The following is a 21,383-nucleotide window of genomic DNA, read 5'->3' as shown; positions in this document are numbered from 1 at the left end:
TTAGGAAATAAAATGAAATGTAACCTAGTACAAATATTAGAACAATCAAAAACATGTTTAATATACAGCCACTAATATTGTATGCAGAAAGATATATTTTATATGTAGTTATAATCGTTAAAAAGTCTCTTTTAGTCGATAACATCTTAAAAAGTGCAGAAAACTCAGGAATGTCCCTTTAATATGCCTTCTTGTGTAATTTTATTCAAGTACTTTAAACTAAACAATGTAAACACAAAACACACTTAGATTTATTGAACCACCTCAATGATCCATTCAACTGATTGGCTCTTTTTCTCGTTCCAGCCAATGCACGACAACTGGTCAAATGTCGTGGTATGCGCTTTCCTGTCTGTGGGAAAATGCATATCAAAGAACCCTAGCTACATGTACATTAAGAAAGATATAGCGGGTTTCCTGTGATGACTACATGTCAGATTTACCAAATGTTTGAGATCTAATAGCCGATGATTAATTAATCAATGTGCTTTAGTGGTGTTGTTAAACAAAACAAACAAGTTGATTGATTGATTGATTTTTAAATACCAACCACACAGCTATATACGCATAAAAATTGAATGATTCCGAGTGCGTTCTCGATCATTACAAAAATGTACACTTTGAGTACATACCATAAACGCTTTGTCCAAAGGACAAAACCGCCAAAAATACAACAAACAGAGCCCTCATTCTGATAGAGTGGAAACGACTATTCTGAAATATAACGAAAATAACTCTCATTGTGATAGAGAACAAACAATTGTCCCTGAAATACAACAAAAATAGCTCTCATTCTAATAGAGAGGAAACTGTTGTTCTGAAATATAACAAAAATAGCTCTACTCTGATACAAAGCAAACGATTGTTCTGAAATATTTCAAAAATATCTCTGATTCTGATAGAGAGGAAACGATTGTTCTGACGATTGTTCTGAAATATAACAAAAACAGCTCTCATTATGATAGAATGGAAACGACTGTTCTTAAATATAACAAAAATAACTCTCATTATAATAGAGAGGAAACGATTGTTCTGAAATACAACAAAAATATATCTCATTCTGATAGAATTGAAACGATTGTTCTGAATATAATACAAATAACTCATTCATTCCGATACAGAGCAAACTGTTGTTCTGAAATACAACAAAAATAGCTCTCATTATGATTGTTCATAAATATAAAAAAATATCTTTTATTCTGACAGAGGGGACACCGTTGTTTTGAACTATAACAAAAATATCTCTCATTCCGATATAGAGCAAATGGTTGTTCTGAAATTCAACAAAAATATCTTTCATTCTGATAGAGAGGAAACGCTTTTTTTTCTGAGATATAACAAAAATAGCTCTCATTCTGATAGAGGGGAAACCATTGTTCTGAAATACAACAAAAATAGCTCTCATTCTAATAGAGAAGAAACTGTTGTTCTGCAATATAACAAAAATAGCTCTACTATATTACAGAGCAAACGGTTGTACCTGAAATACAACAAAAATAGATTTCATTCTGATAGAGAAGAAACTGTAGTTCTGAAATATAACAAAAATATCTCTCATTGTGATATAGATAAAACGATTGTTCCAAAATATAACAAAAATATCTCTCATTCTGATAGAGAGGAAACGATTGTTCTAAAATACAACAAAAATATCTCTCATTCTGATAGAGAGGAAACGATTGTTCTGAAATACAACAAAAATATCTCGCATTCTGATAGAAGGGAAACTATCGTTCTTAAATATAAAAAATAGCTTTCATTCTGATAGAGAGGAAACGATTGTTCTGAAATATAACAAAATTATCTCTCATTCTGATAGAGAGGAAACGCTTGTTCTGAAATATATTGAGCGCATATAAATAGTACTTACTTCTAAATAACTGTGTGTGTGTGTGTGTGTGTGTGTGTGTGTGTGTGTGTGTGTGTGTGTGTGTTTGTTTGTGTGTCTTTCTGTTTGTCTGTTTGTATGTACGTGTGTTTTTGTGTATGTTTGTGTGCGTGTGTGTGTGTGTGTGTGTGCGCGCGCGCGCGTGCAAAAGTGAACAAACGACCTGAAATAATATATACTACAACAGCTAACAAATTAAATTAACTAAGTGAAACCTACAATAATAAATTATACTAGTAAAACTACAATAACTGTTGCATACAAAAATTAATGATATAAAATGTATAGTCATAGTAAAGTTTGTAAAGAAAATAGAAAAGAAACAAAAGAAAACAGAGATAACAATTTCCACACAAAAAATGTTATTAACTAGCAACTATTTACCAGTGTTCGTCTGAACCTCTTAAATGGCTATACTGAGCTCATTTCATCAATACATTTTACAAACAATATTCAAACAAATGCATTAATTTTCCTTTCTCTCATAAATATGCATGTTGCTGAATACAGTTCATGTGTCACAAAAATACACTTTTAGGAATGCGTTACATATACTTATTAAATATGTATGTTTGTGAATATTGTTCATTTATCATAATGTTAGACATTTATTTAATTGGTGGTTTCACATTTCCCCTAGCTTGTTTTAGCATGGTGTGGCACCATACCTCAATAGTCTAGCGTGCATGTCTTTTTCAATAATTTATTCTAAAATTGCCTTTATAAAATAATTAATAAAATATGCTTTTGTCATTCCTTTATTAAGACAACCACGTCAGGCGCGGATTTAGTGGGGGGCCCAAGGGGCCCGGGCCCCCCTATTTTTGGGGTCAAGTTATTATTTTTGTGTAACTATAGCATACACTAGAGTGGAATTACTCAAAAATGCACTTATTTCCCAAGAGACTTTAAATTATATTTTGTTCATGAAAATCGTCTTAAAGGGACATTCCTGAGTTTGCTGCAATGTTTAAGATGGTATCGACCAACAGAGACTTTTTAATGATTGTAATTACATAACAAATATATGTTTCTGCATAAAATGTTACTGACTGTATATTAAACATGTTTCTGACTGCTTTAATATATTACTGAAACAACTGTTTCGATATTTCTTCCCATTTACCGGCAGCCGCAGTCAACGGAAAACCAGCCTCATATAGGAAGGAGAGATGACCACTTTAACGTTAAGAAAAAGAAGAGACGAGAGTTTATGAAATTTTGAAGATAACAAAAACAGTATGACAATACCAAAAACATACGTTAATATAGCTATTTTGTTACTCAGATGCGAGGAAATCGCGTTTCAGGCCACTTAAATTTCAAAATTTCGCGGGGAAGCATGCCTCCGGACCCCCTAGGAATCTCGGGCGGTTCGTACCCTCGGGCCCCCCTATTTAAAAATCCTGGATCCGCGCCTGCACGTTAATTACTTTTGTTCAATTAATGTTTTGTCTTTAATTAAAAAAGTGCCCAGAAAAAGAAAAACACTTTTTGTGGTATCTTCTTTGTCATCTACGTTATGTCACGCCTCTCACAAAATGGACATCTCCTAGCGATTCGTATGCTTAAAGTTGAAATGGCACAAAACATTGTTGTTAGACGTTGTGGTGTTCATTAGTCTTCATCAGACACACTGGCGTAGCAAAGATGTTATATTGGGTGGGGGGGGGGGGGGGGGGGGGGGGGGGGGGGGGGGGGGGGGGAACCACACTGTATGTATTATTGTATAAAATTTAAGTTTAAAAACAAAAAGGTTTGATGGGGGGCATGGCCCCCGTGAACACACACACACACACACACACACACACACACACACACACACATAGTGTCTGTGGAGATGCTATCAACTGTTCGGTGTACTAGAGATATTATGTATTTAGGAGCCTACGTGTGACGTCACCTTTGCAAAATGCTTATCCCAGGATAGTACACGTACGGAATCATTTGGAAACGACAAGTCTGAACCCCCTACACATCCCTGAATTAAAGGGACATTCCTGAGTTGTGTGCAATTTTTAAGATTTTATCGACTAACAGAGACATTTTAACGATTGTAATTACATATCAAATATATTTTTCTGCATAAAATATTAGCGGCTGTATATTAAACGAGTTTCTGATCGTTCTAATATTTGTACTAGATTAATTTCATTTTATTTCTTAAAATATTGTTTTTTTTGTACGTACGAAATTATTTGAAGACAAAATCCATTTTGGGCTTCTTATAAATATTAAAACGACCAGAAACACATCGAATATACAGATGCTGATATTCTAAACAAGAAAATATATTTAATATGTAAGTTTTAACAGTTAAATCGAGGTTGTAGCTAGGATTGTTTTGTGTGGAGGGGTAGATGAATTCTTAGAACGAACGAGAATAGAAGGCGCAAGACACTAAGGGATCCGGTGTGGTGGGGGGGGGGGGGTGCATGACCCCAAGACATTTTGAAATCTACAGGCTCTGAAATATCATTTTGCAGCCATTTGAGGGAGGTTACATACATAAAACGTCAATATCAGTAACCAGTAAATTGTTTGGGGATTTTTGAGGGGTGGTGCAACTGCCCCCTTGCCCCCCCCCCCCCCCCGCTATATACAGCTCTAGAAATAGTACATGTATGGCAAACACAAGTATTACTGAGATTTGAATGATATACAGGGACCTTTTTCGTTAATATATATATATATATATATATATATATATATATATATATATATATATATATATATATATAATTGGCATTCTGTTAAAAGGACATATTGATGTTCACCCTCAGTCATTGTAACGAGCTACTCTCGACTCACTAAAATCAAAACCTATGTTAGCTCTTGATCTTTCTTTTTTGACCGACCGCTCAAAATTGCGCCAAATTTCCTTAATCAAAATTGCGCACCTTTTCTCTTTGGCATTTTTTGCTCCTTCAAAATTCCATAGCACCACTACCCACCCGCCTGTTACCGACTACGGTCGGGCTACTGGTGCTCCCTTGCACCTGCCAGTGCAGGCGGTCCCTCCTCCTTCCCATCCCCACCTTTCCTGTCCTGGACAGGCGTGCGCTACAACAGCTTGCTCTGAATGTGCACGTAAAGCCCTATGACCTGACCTGACCAGTCATTGTAGCGTGGTCTACGTCCCGCCCCTGAAAAGAACGTCTAGTGCAGCTGTTGGTATCAGTTTGTTCATTTCGAATTCCATATATTACTGACAACGCGATAATGAGATCTGACAAGTAATTGTCAGCTGCAGTGGAAAACCCCGCCTCTAACATACAAAACTCCGCCTCTAACATACAAAACCCCGCCTCTAAGGTACAAAACTCTGCCTCTAACATACAAAACCCCGTCTCTAACAACAAACTCCGCCTCTAACTTTTTTTTTTTTTTTTTTTTTTGAACTGTTGGTTTTTTAAACGGAATAAACATCTGAGGCGCCGAAATAGTAGAGCGGACAAGTTTCTGTTTTGGCATGATTGACAAAGTTGTGCTGATTTGCGTTCTTCCGTATGGATGGGAAATCTTTATTATAAGAGCGGGACATAGCCCAGTGGAAAAGCGTTCGCTTGATGTCGGTGGACCCAATGGGCTATTTCTCGTTCCAGCCAGTGCTCCACAACAGGTGTAACAAAGGCTGTGGTATGTACTACTCTGTCTTTGGGATGGTGCATATAAAAGATCCCTTGCTGCTAATCGAAAAGGGTAGCCCATGAAGTGGCAGCGGGTTTCCTCTCTCAATATCTGTGTGGTCCTTAATCGTATGCCATATAACCGTAAATAAAATGTGTTGAGTGCGTCGTTAAATAAAACATTTCTTTCTTTCTTCTCTATTATAACTTGTAACAGAAGATTTACAGTTTATGTTATTTTATTCTGTTCTACTCTCTGTTCTTTTCCATTCTTGCTTGCGTCGCAGGATCGAACCACCTCAGTGTATCCATTCAACTGATTGGTTTTTTTTCTCGTTCCAACCAGTACACCACAACTGGTCAAAGGCCATGATATGTGCTTTCCTGTCTGTGAGAAAGTGCATATAAAAGATCCCTTGCTGCAGTAGGAAAAATGCAGCGGTTTTCCTCTGAGGTCTACGGATCAGAATTACCAAATGTTTGACAGCTCCGTTATTTCAAAAGGCTCCCTTTTTTTCTCACACTGAAAACGAAAATCGATCAGTCTGCACACTGGACATCAAAGGAAACAAGCCGTGGTGTGTGTGTGAACGCAACTGACCAAAAGCTTAGTAGCTTACGACAGTTACCGTTACGTAATTTAACAGTAATTTTGATACACGCAATAAAAGTTATATTTTATTTGAGCAATGAAAATATTTTATTTTTATCTTTTCGGTAATATCCGACTGAAATAAACAAATTGGCGCCAAATTTATCACGTGATCAGAACGGTCATTCTGTCTCTTGTGTTCACCGACTCTCGTCTGTGTCCTCAACTGCAGATTTGATTGGTCGTAATTGATAATTTTTACTAACTGTCATTTGTTTATTCAACAAATCCTAATAAAATGTTAAAAACTTTTCATTTTGCTTGGGATTTCATCGCTTATAAAAACAACGGATGTGGTAGTGTTCATCATTAAGATAATTTATCTCGGGTGCCAAATAATATTAACACCGCCTTTACATTCATTCATTCATTTCAAATTATTTTCGTGCTTATATCCAATTAAGGTTCAAGCACGCTGTCTTGGGCACACACCTCAGTTATCTGGGCTGGCTGTCCAGGACAGTGGGTTAGTTGTTAGTTGGTTAGTGGTTAGTGAGAGAGAAGAGGGTGCAGTGGCCTTACACCTACCCATTGAGGTCTTAAGAACTGGCTCTGGGTTGGAGCCGGTATCGGGCTGCGAACCCTGTACCTACCAGCCGGTACCGCCTTTACAAAAATGAAACTACTTTTATACTAGCAATATCAGTGCAGTCGATTCATTCGCAGAAGACAGAACAACAACAACAACACAAAAAAACACTGAAAAACGTAATCTTACATTATGGCCCGATCACACTGGCCCGAATGCCATTCCGTTTGTTTTCCGAATAGGAATTTGGGTGTTCGGGGAGCGAACGGATCATAGTCGGGAAACATTCGGTGTGTTCTAGGAGCATACTGGCTGTTCGGCTCCGTACGGATGCATACGGAACGGCATTCGGTAGCTCCAAACATTTGTTGTGCATGTTCAAAATAATTTTCATCGACCATCCGAATGTGGCGTCCATGTGTATTCGGGAAGTATTCGGGAAGCATTCTAGGAGCATACGGCATGTACGGAAAACGTTCGGGAAGCATGCGTCTAGTTCTTAGTGCATTCGGAATGAAAATTTGGGGGTGCTGGGTTCCGTATGCTTTCCGAACACCCCGAATGGACCTAGAATATGACGAATGCTTTCCGAACGTTTTCAGTATCCTTTCCGGATTTTTTTTTCATTTATGCCGCCGAATGTATAACGAATAGCCAGAACCTTTCCAGTATTCTTTCAGAACATTTTCCGAACTGCTCGTACACTTCCAGAATGCACAGTGTGTTCCGTATGCTTTCCGAACACCCCGAATGGACATAGAACATGACGAACCCTTTCCAAACGCTTTCCGAACCCTTGCGGGAAAGCATGCAGAAAGAGTTCGGTCCATTCTAGGTCGATACGCCGTGTTCTGAAAGCATTCTGAAAGCATACGGAAAGCGTTCGGAAAGGAAACCTTTCGAAGTCAACATGCGGGAAGTATTCGGTCTATTCTGAAAGCATTTTGAAACCATACTGGAAACATTCGGAAAACAAACGGAAAGCATTCGGTGATACATTGGAGAAAACACATTCGGAGGGACATTCGGCCAGTTTAAAAAATCACACCACTTTCGTATACGGAAAACAAACGGAAGCTCATTCGGGCCAGTGTGATCGCCCCATTAGAGGATCACTTTAAACAAATCTTTAATATTTTTCAGATATCTTGAAATTATTATTAAAACTTTGATCGGTTCACCAAAACGAATACCCGTGAATGCCAGACCAAAAATATACCCGGTTCAACTACATACAAGATAAGTTAGCATGTACATCGTACCAACGTTTTTGTACCAGATACTGAGGGGTAGGTCCTTCCACAAAGTCGACCAACACACAACGATTTTTAAAGGGCGGTCTCTCTCTCTCTCTCTCTCTCTCTCTCTCTCTCTCTCTCTCTCTCTCTCTCTCTCTCTCTCTCTCTCTCTCTCTCTCTCTGTGGGTGTGTGTGTGTGAGAGAGTGAGTGAATGAATGAATGAATGAATGAATGAATGCATGAATGGATGGTTGCTTGAATGCATGGATGGATATATGGATGGATGCATGGATGGATGGATGCTTAACGACACCCCAGCGCAAAAGCGCACATCGGTTATTGGGTGTCAAACAAAGATTAAAATGAAACATTGAATCATTTCTAGTTTTTTTAAATTTTTATCTGAGCCGTTATTCTTTTGACGTCATCTGTTTGTCACGTGGTCCGAATCTGGAAATACATAGAAATAAAATACATGTACGTTCTTGAGTCTATTCAGTATTTTCATTTCATTGGACTGTCTGTTCAGGACAGTGGGTTAGTTGTTAGTGGTTAGTGAAAAAGAAGAGGGCGTATGGTCTTACACCTACCCACTAAGTCGTTAAAACTCGGTCTGGTTGGGAGCCGGTACCGTGCTGCGAACCCTGTACCTGCCAGCCTTTATGTCCGATGGCTTAACCACGACATCACCAAGGCTGGTTTTTAGTACTGTAAACCGTGAAAAAAATGCGTGCGTATAAATTTCGCGTCGTTCGCGTCCAACCTTATGTCGCGAAATTAATACGTACGCACTATTTTCCAGTTTGAAGTGTGCTTAAAGTAATTTGTTTTGTTTTGAAATATTTTATTGAGAATAAAATTCTCAAAAAGATTCACTCAACAGGCACAGCCTATACACGAGCTCTCCTTGATGGCGACTAATCGTTAATTGTTTTATGTAACTTCAATCGATGACGACTAATCGTTAATTGTTTTATGTAACTTCAATCGATGACGACTAATCGTTTATTGTTTTATCTACCAAAGGGTGTTAACAGTTAACAACTGAAGCTGTGAGTTGTGATTCTGGATGTCAAACATATGTTCATTTTTGACCGTCATAGAGAGGAAACCCGCTACAGTTTTTCATTAGAAGCAAGGGATCTTTTATATGCACCATCCCACAGACAGGATAGTACATACCACGACCTTTGCTATACCAGCTGTGGTGCCTCCAGAAGAGTTTGTAATATCAGAGAAAAAACACATTGTTGTATGAATGTATCGTTTTAATTTAATTCTTGTTATAGAATTTGAAATTGAAATATTGATTAGTATAAATGAACCCCATTTCGTGTTATATGGCATACATTTTTTTGCGAAATTTTTTACGCCACTCGCATGACGTCACTATTAATACTCTATTATGAAGCTCGAGACCTGCTTTATGTTCCTGGCTGAATGCATATGACAAGCAGCAGGCAAGACCAATATACCGGCCTCGGTGGCGTCGTGGTTAGGCCATCGGTCTACAGACTGGTAGGTACTGGGTTCGGATCCCAGTCGAGGCATGGGATTTTTAATCCAGATACCGACTCCAAACCCTGAGTGATCCATAACTGGTTCAACAAAGGCCATGGTTTGTGCTATCCTGCCTGTGGGAAGCGCAAATAAAAGATTCCTTGCTGCACAGTTTGGATTTAAGCCCGGTTTTAAGACGCTATTTTTGCTCTGCAGAGTCTTATAACTATTACGCTTGGCAGTAAGAAAAGACTCTATTGTGCTTTCATTGACTTTAGTAAAGCATTTGATACAGTTGAGCATAAGGCATTGTAGCTAAAAATGTATAAATTGGGATTAAATAGTAAGCTTGTAAATGTTGTAAAATCAATGTATGGTCAGATAAAATCATGTGTGAAATATCAGGGAAATATATCTGAATCCTTCTGGTACAAATCCGGTCAAATTCAAGGAGAAGCTCTTTCGCCATTCTTGTTTTCTTTATTTGTTAACGATCTAGAAATGGAACTGTTAAATTCCACCGACCGACTATACCAGTTAAATATGCTTTATCTCTGTCTACTGATGTATGCCGATGATACAGTATTGTTTTCTGAAAGTGCGCCTGAATTGCAGAGTATGTTAGACACTTTGTATATATACTCAAACAAATGGAATTTAAAAGTAAATATTAATAAAAGTAAAATTGTAGTATTCAGAAAAGGTGGAAACGTGAAACCTGAAGAAAGGTGGACATACCACGAAACTGATTTAGAAATTGTTGACAGTTTTAACTATCTTGGGATCTGTCTTCATTATAATGGAAAATTTAATACCGCTCAGAAAGTAATATGCAACCAAGGTAGAAAAGCTATGGCTGCTCTATTTGGTAAAACTAGTAACTATTTCGTAAATGCAGAAACATTACTATCACTGTTTGATACATATGTTAGCAGTATTTTAAATTATGGCTGTGAAGTTTGGGGTTTTAACAAAGCAAATAGTCACGAGATCCTACATTTGCAATTCTGTAAACGTATTTTAGGCGTGAAAAGGAGCACTACTAATATGATGGTCTATTTTGAATTAGGTAGATGACCTTTGGACATAAGTGGGAACATCCGTATGGTTAAATATTGGATAAATTTGTTGAATACAGATAACTGTATTTTGAAAGAGTGTATAACACCCTATATGACGAGTGCATAAGAAAACCACGTTCTGTTAGCTGGGTTAGTCAAATAAGAGACCTGCTTCTCACTAATGGTTTTGGTCATATATGGTATAATCAAAATGTAGAAAATCGCAATACATTTATATCACTATTCAAACAGAGAATGACTGATCAGTTTATCCAATCTATGTATGCTGTATTCAACAATTCTCCAAAATGTCTGTTATACAAATTTGTTGTTAATAATTATTGCTTACAACCTTATCTTCAGAAACCTATTGCCTTGAAATACAACCATATTTTGAGTAAATATAGATTATCTTCCCATAATATCTTCATAGAAACGGGCAGATACCACAATATTGACAGGAATAATATAATTTGTCGTCTGTGCAATATGAATGTAGTAGAAGACGAATATCACTTTGTTCTAGTGTGTCCTTTCTTCAGTAACATAAGAGATAAATATATCAAACCTTTTTATTATAATAAACCATCAACATTTAAATTAACGCAACTGCTGTCCAACGACAATTCAAAACAGCTAATTAAATTGTGTAAGTATTTGAAAACTGCTACCAAGCACAGAACAGACATACGTTATTATATTGTATATTATTGCTATGCATGCATTATCCATTTACTATAGAATTTTATCGATTGTAACCCGATGCTACATACCATTCCCCGCAATGTGCACATTATATTATTTTATATATAAATATGTATGTGTGCCTACAAAATGTATATTTTTTTGGCAAAAATAAAATGTTTGTTTATAAATCGGAAAGAGTAGCCCATGAAGTGGCGACAGCGGGTTTCCTCTCAAAATCTGTGTGGTCCTTAACCATATGTCTGACGCCATATAACCGTAAATAAAATGTGTTGAGTGCGTCGTTAAATAAAACATTTCTTTCTTTTTTATATAACCGTAAATAAAATGTGTTGAGTGCGTCGTTAAATGAAACATTTCCTTCTTCCATAAACCTCTATGAAGGGGAGCTAACCCAGATAACCTTTTACAATGTATCTGTATAGCCTACTAAATGGACACAAGAACATACATGCATGTTATTAAGTCCAATATATACTCTTCAAAAAAAAGTAGGGGAACTCTAATAAGACTTTACAATTGCCAAAATTCTAAGTTATATTAGCTGTGGGGAATGGTTATATGATAATAGTGAATTAATTGGGCAAACATTACAACCGGTAGTTCAGTATTACAGTAGATTTTATGACCACCAAAGATTTTGAAGGACGATTGGGGTCAGAAGTGAAATTTGAAAGTTGACATTTTTTTTCAGTAAATCACAAATTCAAACAATACAAATAACTACAAATAAAACAATAACAACTGTATGATCAACAGAATGAAAAAAATGACAGAAATAATGTTCCACGGTGATTAATCGACCTTCCTGGAAATTGTAAAAATCGAGAATGACACCCCACGCACGTGTACGGGGCAACTGCGTGATGCATATGCAAACTATGGAATGTGTTTCGGTGTGTTGATAAACAGACCTGAACGTTTTTTACTAGGATGTCTGTGGTCAAAACATATGTTCGGTCTAATAGTTAATATTAACATTAATATTTTATGGTTCCCCTACGTTTTTGAAGAGTATATTATAATTCAAAGAAAGCGCATTATATATATATATATATATATATATATATATATATATATATATATATATATATATATATATATATATATATATATATCATTTAGAGTCATTTTCCCCATACGACCTTAAAACCCCCAGAAACACTTGCAAATACTATTAGAATATATTGAATAGCAAATCATCAGTATATTAAAACATAAATATACTTTTAACAAAAAATGTCTTCAATTATTAATAATATTTAAATGTTAAACATATCTAAAGGTTGTGTCTTTAAACATTAGATTAAATAGTGATTATGTCTTTAAATATTAGAAATATCTGGAGATTGTGTCTTTAAATATTAAAAAATATCTAGAGATTGTGTCTTTAAATATTAGAAATATACTTGTGATTATGTCTTAAAATATTAAAAATATCTAGAGATTGTGTCTTTAAATATTAGAAATATACTTGTGATTGTGTTTTTAATAGAAATAAACTAGTGATTGTGTCTTTAAATATTAATAATATAATATAGAGCGATTTAAAGAAATCAGTTTCTTCCTACCTGAATTAGCCCTTGTTACACGGTTTACACTTGCAGATTTTACAGCCGTTTACAACGACATTTCCACATGGACAACCAATTTTACACAGAGGCGGACATCTTTTATAGAGAGGAGCTGAAAAATAAATGAGAGAAATTTTTCTTTAACGTTGCAATATCACCTGACATCATACCATTTTTATTTGCTAAGTAAATACAAACACAACTACAGTTTAATAAATTGGGGTTACTTGTAAAGAAGAAGACGTTTTTGTTTAACGACACCACTAGAGCACATTGATTAATTGATCATCGGCTATTGGATGTCAAACATTTGATAATTCTGACTCGTAGTCATCAGAGGAAACCCGTTACATGTTTCCTATTGCAGTAAGGAACAGTTTATATGCACTTTCCTGTGCTGCATTGGTTGGAACGAAAAAAGACCCCAATCAGTTGAATAGATCCACCGACGTGGTTCGATCTTGCAACGCAAACACCTCAAGCGAACACTCAACCAACTGAGATAAATTCCGCATCCTACTTGTAAGTAGACTTGGCTACAAGGTCCGGATAGTCTCTTTAGTTCACCACGACTGGTATGTCAAAAGTCGTGGTATGTAGTCAATTGAGCTAAATTCCGCGTCCTACTTGTAAGTAGACTTGGCTACAAGGTCAGGATAGTCTCTTTAGTTCACCACGACTGGTATGTCAAAGGTCGTGGTATGTAGTCAACTGATGGTATGTTCTGTAATGTGATTGGTTAATAAACACGTTTTAAAATAATACCATATTGAGCATTGACGTTTAATCATTTAGTCATACTTTTTTTTTAAATTTAAAGGCTTACATTAAAGGCACACTGTCACGCATTTAAGGACCTTATTTCTCTAAAAATGGATAATAAATAAACATTACATTAATCGTTGGAAACCAAATCTAGATATCGTATCACCTTAACTGAACCATGATGGAATGAAATCCATGTCATCCCTCTGGACAATTTTAGTTTTTGAATTATGGACCATTGCCATAATTCAATTATTTTTACAAAATGTCATTAATAAATGGAGTATGGTGGTTATGAAGATGGTTGAATAAAGTACATTTAGGGACAAATCAAATTATTTTTGTTGAGGTAATAATTTGTTAGACCATTAAATAGGTCAGTGATCTGTGACAGTATGCCTTTAAGGGGAGTTTGCATTAACGTATAAAATGTTTATATTAAGACAAATTCATTTGCGATGTTGTTTTTAAGATGACCATTTGCCTCACCTTCTACCATAGGCGTACGGGCTCTCTTATTTCTAGGGAAGGAAATGTTTTATTTAACGACCCATAAACAGACCAGCACATACCACTACATTTGATATACCAGTCGTTGTGCACTGGCTGGAGCGAGAAATAGCCCAATGAGCCTACTGACGGGGGTCGATCCCAAACCGACCGCGCACCAAGCGAACACTTTACCACTGGACTACGTCTCGCCCCCGACTTAAGAGGAATAAAAGGACAAAGTTTCAAATTCCATCCGACACCAAGACGAGTATTTTGAAATATTCCCAGTTGTTCTTCCAGAGCAATGATCCTGAACACGGTTTGCACGTGCAGGTCGGACACCCGTTTTTGTTCATCACACGTCCGCACGGACAGGCAATTGCACATGTAGGGCCGCAACGTCCTCCACCCCACCATGTAGCATCAGCTGTAAAAAAACAAAAACCCGTACAGTGTTATAATGAGAGACAGAAAGACAACGAGAGAGACAGATAAATAACGAGAGAGACAGAAAGATAACGAGAGATAGAACGGCAGCGAGAGAGACAGAAAGATAACGAGAGAGACAGAAAGACAACGAGAGAGACAGAAAGATAACGAGACAGAAAGACAACGAGAGAGACAGAAAGATAACGAGAGACAGAAAGACAACGAGAGAGATAGAACGGCAGCGAGAGATGTAGGTAGTAACACAAAGACAGACAGAACTGTGGTTCAAATCCCGCCAAAGCTGGCTCACACTTTGATTCATCTTTCTCATCTATCACCCTCTGCCTTATTATCTTAATATTGAACACTTTCAAATTTCTCCCACGATTTCAATCTTTTTCATTCTATCATATTTGTTTCTGTCAGTATCCTCCAACTCTGTCTTCTGAGCTGTTAAAACCTGTTTTAACTTCTTCCACGGGCACAGTCTCTGTACAGTAAAATACTCTTATAACGAATAAAGTACTCTTATAACGAATAAAGTACTGTTATAACGAATAAAATACTCTTATAACGAATAAAGTACTGTTATAACGAATAAAGTACTCCTATAACGAATAAAGTACTGTTATAACGAATAAAATACTCTTATAACGAATAAAGTACTGTTATAACGAATAAAGTACTCTTATAACGAATAAAGTACTGTTATAACGAATAAAATACTCTTATAACGAATAAAATACTCTTATAACGAATAAAGTACTCCTATAACGAACAGGAAAGGACCTTGATGGTTTGTTCGTTATAGCAATAGTTCGTTGTACACATTTGCATAAGTTGATTATAAATGTATAGGGAGATAAAATGGAATTTAAAGGTCAGTTCGTTTTATGCAATAGTTTGTTGTGAGCATGTTCGTTATAAATGTACTTTTCTGTAATTTTACTAAATTTTACAACACAAAAAAACCTAAACATTTTAATAAAAAACACTGACAACAAAATAAATATTTAAAAAACGTCTTTCAGTTTGAATAAATGGAACCTGAAATATCACAACACGGTTTTTTTTTAATAAATAAGAAATAACTCTTAAAATAGTGTCACAATTAACAAGAACTGGAATTATCTCGTCTGTATTACAAAATCATGAAAATCTTCTGTCTTTTTTTTTTATTCAGCAAACCCCCACCCTACCCCCCCCCCCCACCCCCCTGCTACGCCGAGCTTGATCATTCTTACTGTTCCTATAGGAGGACTGCCACTCACAAGACGGTTTTACAAATGTGATCTCAACGACAAAACCATTCACCGCAGTTAAAGAATATCTACACATGTCAGTCAAAGGAAGTAAACAATACAGATATATTGCAAAACACAAAATGCAACACTCCACTAAAAGACTAATGCAATTAATTATACTTACACGTAACACCCAGTAACACAAATACCAACAACAGACTGAGTGCAAGTGACATGTCGAGTGTAGTAAATAATAATATAAATATCCTGCTCTCTGTCGCTCTCTGTCTCTGTCTCTTTCTAGGTGATGTTCCGCGGGTCGGAACAGGATTTCACACCGTTGAGCATGTTGACTCCGGACTACGAGGTGCCACTTTTAATTATGACGTTATCAGCACACTCAGCGCAGGCTGCCTCTCACACGTTTACAGACCATTGCAAGACTGTTAAAGCTACAATCTCGCCTAAAATTAGAATTTTACTACACCTCTTACACGTGTACACGTCATTACAAGACTGTTAAAGCTACAATCTCGCCTAACATTAGAATTTTACTATACCTCTCACATGTTTCACGTCATTACAAGACTGTTAAAGCTACAATCTCGCCTAACATTAGAATTTTACTATACCTCTCACATGTTTCACGTCATTACAAGACTGTTAAAGCTACAATCTCGCCTAACATTAGCATTTTACTATACCTCTCACACGTTTACGCGTCATTACAAGACTGTTAAAGCTACAATCTCGCCTAACAGTAGAATTTTACTATGCCTCTCACACGTTTACACGTCATTACAAGACTGTTAAAGCTACAACCTCGCCTAACATTAGAATTTTACTATACCTCTCACATGTTTCACGTCATTACAAGACTGTTAAAGCTACAATCTCGCCTAACATAGATTTTGACTATATATCTCACACGTTTACACGTCATTACAAGACTGTTAAACCTACAATCTCGCCTAACATTAGAATTCTACTATACCTCTCACACGTTTACACGTCATTACAAGACTGTTAAACCTACAAACTCGCCTAATATTAGAATTCTACTATACCTCTCACACGTTTACACGTCATTACAGGACTGTTAAACCTACAATCTCGCCTAATATTAGAATTCTACTATACCTCTCACACGTTTACACGTCATTACAGGACTGTTAAAGCTACAATCTCGCCTAACATTAGAATTCTGCTATACCTCTCACACGTTTACACGTCATTACAAGACTGTTAAAGCTACAATCTCGCCTAACATTAAAATTTTACTATACCACTCACATGTTTACACGTCATTACAAGACTGTTAAAGATACAATCTCGCCTAATATTAGAATTTTACTAAGCCTCTCACATGTTTACACGTCATTACAAGACTGTTATAGTAAGAATCTCGCCTAACATTTCAATTATTATGACAGCATTTACTAAAGCAAAATGAGGCTGTAAACAATTATGTAATGCGAAACTTGGCTTGTTATACCCTCCTCCAATCCATGTAATGCTTTATGACGATAAAGTCGACATCATACGATACGAGAGACTTGTACGAAAATAGCCACGAGAATAGCCGATTGACACGTCAAACATTACCATTTCATCGGCCGCACTCGTTTATTTTCGTGGCTATTCTTGTTCGAGGAACTTGTATTGTGTGGAGCCGCCTTAAGATTGCCTCTTCTCTAAAATGACGTACCAATCGTCGATACTCTTCACCGCTTTCACTATAATTTCACCAGGATTGTTTGATTTTCAGTCTGTATTTATGTTGGTTTGGTTCGGTAATAAAATATGTCCCGAGTTTGCTGCAGAGACTTGTTAACGATTGTAATTGCATATAAAACATATTTTTATGCTTAAAATATTAGTGGCTGTATATTAAACGTGTTTCTGATCGTTCTAATATTTGTACAAGGTTAAAGGGACATTCCTGAGTTTGCTGCAATTTTAAAGATGTTATCGACTAAATGTCTAATTTTTGTACACGGTTAAATTTCATTTTATTTCCTAAAACATATTTGTTTTATACGTACGAAATTATTTGAAGACAAAATCCAGTTTGGGCTTCTTACAAATATTAAGAATATACAGAATAAGAATATACTATATACATACATTAATATTCTAAACAAGAAAACTCGGAACATCTTACAATGCAGGAATGTCCCTTTAAAGAACAAAACAGAAATGGTTGGTTGCATTTTACTTCATAAATAAAACCCAGATAATATTATATGCTTTAAAAGCGTCAGGTAATTATTGACCCATAACGTTTCGTAACGCATGCCATGATACGCCACCACCCCCCCCCCCCCCACCCCCCCATCCCACCCCACCCGCGCTTAGCCCCAACATAAAGCGTTACGTAACTGTTGAACGGTCCCAATACAAACAAAAGTACGGTTTTAGCTCCTGTGTTATCACTATCAACGGTTATCGTCATCTGCACTCATACAACACAAAAATGCAAGCCAGTACTATCGTCAGGTTGTTTTATTGCTTTTCAAATGAACAATAAAACATTGTTCGAGTGACGTGGATAGCGAGTATAGTGATATGCTATCATAGGTGTACGGGCTCCTATTTTTGTAGGGGTGGGCAGGCTGGCTTTTGCCCGAATCTGGATTCGTATAACAACATTTATTCATATTAGCATTACTACGAAACAGCTATATAGGGTTGCAAACTAATCACTACGCATTTGTACATGGATTACAACTAATTTTCAGGTTAGAATGATGAAAATAAATGTTTAAAAGGTCTCAGTTTAGCACATTTTGCTAGAACACCTCTATAATTTTTACCCGAATATGAGGTTTTGTTCGTACGCTTATGTGTCCTATAGATCCACTATGAATATTTTGTAATACAGATCGCTTCTTAATTTAGAAAGAAGAACAATACGTTATAATTTAACGTTCGCGATCGTGTGATGGCATTTGGCGTTCGACGTTAGAAAATCAATTTTAATGGTCAAATTAATTCATGTCTATTCTAAATGGTTGCTAGTAAATACTAAAGGATATCCGAGACAGTAGCTTTAATTTAGTAATGACTGTTGATATAAAGTTGGAGGTTTTTGTGACGAGTATCATATTTCAAGCAGTATATGTACATATACACACATGTAGCACACATGTTGTTAACACCGTATATACAGACAGTGTCGGGGGGGTGGGGGTGGGGGTGGGGGGTGGGTGGTGTGGCGGTTAAAGGCAATTATTCTTGATGGAAATATAAAAAAAAAAATGTTTTATTTAACGACGCTTTCAACACATTTTATTTACGGTTATATGGTGTTAGACATATGGTTAAGGACCACACGTGACAGATATTAAGAGAGGAAACCCGCTGTCGCCACTTCATGAGCTATTCTTTTCTATTAGCAGCAAGGGATATTTTATATGCACCATCCCACAGACAGGGTAGTACACACCACGGCCTTTGATGTACCAGTTATGGTGCACTGGCTGGAACGAGAAATAGCCCAATGGGCCCACCGAAGGGGATCGATCCCACATCGACCGCGCATCGAGCGAGCGCTTTACCACTGGGCTACTTCCCGCCCTGATTAATATGTTTGTTGTTGTTTTTTGTTGTTTTTTGTTTAACGATAGTTCAATCTTTGGGGGGGGGGGGGGGGGGTTTTCTAATTATCAGCTATCGGATACTTTTACGAGCAAAGGATTATTTTTATTCAGACGCACTTTTCCACAGATAGGACACAACATACCACGGCTTTTGATATACTAGTCATGTAGCACTGGTTGGAATGGGAAAAACTCCTGTCAGACAATGAATCCAACAAGCAAAGTGCCTCAAACGAGTACATTACTGACTGCGCTACAACAGTGCAGCCACTATTCATGTTAAATGAAGAGTTGGTTTTGTTTAACGTTAACGTTACCACTAGAGCACATTGATTTTTAATTATCGGCTATTGGATATCAAACGTTTGATAATTCCGACATACCTTTCCCCCATTAGCAACAAGGGATATTTTATATGCACTTTAGCACAGGACAGAACATACCACGGCTTTTGATATACCATTCGTGTGGCACTGGTTGGAACGGGGAACCAACAGTCAGACAATGGAAAGAAAGAAAGAAAGAAATGTTATTTTAACGACGATCTCAACACATTTTATTTACGGTTATATGGCGTCAGACATATGGTTAAGGACCACACAGATATTGAGAGAAGAAACCCGCTGTCGCCACTTCATGGGCTACTCTTTTTGATTAGCAGCAAGGGATCTTTTATATGCACCATCCCACAGACAGGATAGCACATACCACGGCCTTTGATGTACCAGTTGTGGTGCACTGGCTGGAATGAGAAATAGCCCAATGGGCAGTCAGACAATGGGTCTACTGGGAAGGTTCGTTCCTGCGACGAAAGCACGCCGAGCGAGCGTTTAATTACTGACTGAGCTACAACCATACAGCCCCTATTCCTGTTAAAGCTGAAGTGTCCTGTTACTGGCGTAATCATAAGGGAGTTATGCCCCTCCACCCCACCCCACCCCACCCACTCCCGCCCCACCCCCTATTACACCTCTTTTTCTCCGCCACGTTTTATATATTCCTGTCGCAGGAAATTGTGCACGGGGTGGGATGGGGGGGGGGGGGTGTCTAGACTGTGGCAAGCGAAGTTTTTAATGGAGTGGAATCGTGATCTCCCTGAAAATACAATAAAAATTACAATTTTCTTGGGGTGGTGGGTGGGCGGGACGTAGCCCAGTGGTAAAGTGCTCCCTTGATGCGCGGTCGTTCTGGGATCGATCCTCGTCGGTGGGCCCATTGGGTTATTTCTCGTTGCAGCCAGTGCACCACGACTGGTATATCAAAGGCCGTGGTATGTACTACCCTGGCTGTGGAATGGTGAACATAAAAGAGCCCTTGCTGCTAATCGAAAAGATTGATTGGCGGGGATTGATCTTAGATCGATCGCGTACCAATGAGTTAGGTCCCGCCCCTATTATTTAAAGCCAGACGTTGTTAACATGATTAAAGTTAAATATACTGATGGAAAGAAATAAGGGAACATAAAGAGCAAGAGAAACTGTTGACTGCAACCAAAACCCGCATGCGTCATATCAGGAAGCCAACCAGGTTACTGACAATCAACCCCATTTAACAGTGCCACATTATACATTTGCATTTTATACAGACTTAATTATGATAGTAGTGAATTACATTTGACCTAAAATCTAGCGTGTTCCCTTTCTTCTTTCCATCAGTATAGAATGAATGGATGGATAAATGGATGGATGGATGGATGGATAGATGGATGAATGAATGGATGGATGGATGGATGAATGAATGAATGGATGAATGAATGGATGGATGAATGGATCAATGAATGGATGGATGGATCAATGAATGAATGAATGGATGGATGCATGGATGGATGGATGGATGGATGAATGAATGAATGAATGAATGAATGAATGAATGAATGAATGAATGAATGAATGAATGCATGCATGCATGGATGGATGGATGGATGGATGGATGGATGGATGGATGGATGGATGGATGGATGGATGGATGGATGGATGAATCAATCAATCAATCAATCAATGATTAACAACACCCCAGCACAAAGAAACACATCGGTTATTGGATGTTAAATTAAAATAAAAATACAAAAATTTAA

General features: G+C 37.2%; 2 protein-coding genes across 2 annotated transcripts in view; both read right to left on the bottom strand.

Annotated features, from left to right (window-relative positions):
* The window catches only part of LOC121373539, a 16,630-nt gene extending 14,291 nt beyond the window's left edge, over positions 1 to 2,339 (bottom strand). The window contains exons 1-2 of the mRNA XM_041500217.1: positions 2,273 to 2,339; positions 633 to 714 (exon numbers count right to left, since the gene is read on the bottom strand). Of these exons, the coding sequence (XP_041356151.1) occupies positions 633 to 690 (58 nt within the window). The 5' untranslated portion in view covers positions 691 to 714; positions 2,273 to 2,339. The remainder of the gene's footprint in view (positions 1 to 632; positions 715 to 2,272) is intronic.
* A 5,980-nt stretch (positions 2,340 to 8,319) lies between these two features.
* On the bottom strand, positions 8,320 to 17,613 carry LOC121373445 (BPTI/Kunitz domain-containing protein 4-like). Its single transcript, XM_041500107.1, has 4 exons — positions 15,892 to 17,613; positions 14,293 to 14,461; positions 12,775 to 12,873; positions 8,320 to 8,387 (listed from the first exon to the last, which is right to left on the bottom strand). The coding sequence occupies exons 1-3, from the start codon at positions 15,941 to 15,943 to the stop codon at positions 12,780 to 12,782; spliced, it is 315 nt and encodes a 104-aa protein (XP_041356041.1). The 5' UTR covers positions 15,944 to 17,613; the 3' UTR covers positions 8,320 to 8,387; positions 12,775 to 12,779.
* Between the last annotated feature and the right edge of the window lie 3,770 nt (positions 17,614 to 21,383).

This window comes from Gigantopelta aegis, chromosome 5 (assembly GCF_016097555.1).
Source record: "Gigantopelta aegis isolate Gae_Host chromosome 5, Gae_host_genome, whole genome shotgun sequence".
Taxonomy (NCBI): Eukaryota; Metazoa; Mollusca; class Gastropoda; order Neomphalida; family Peltospiridae; genus Gigantopelta; species Gigantopelta aegis.
The sequence above is the reverse complement of the archived record's forward strand: the minus strand, read 5'-3'. Positions and strand labels throughout refer to the sequence as shown.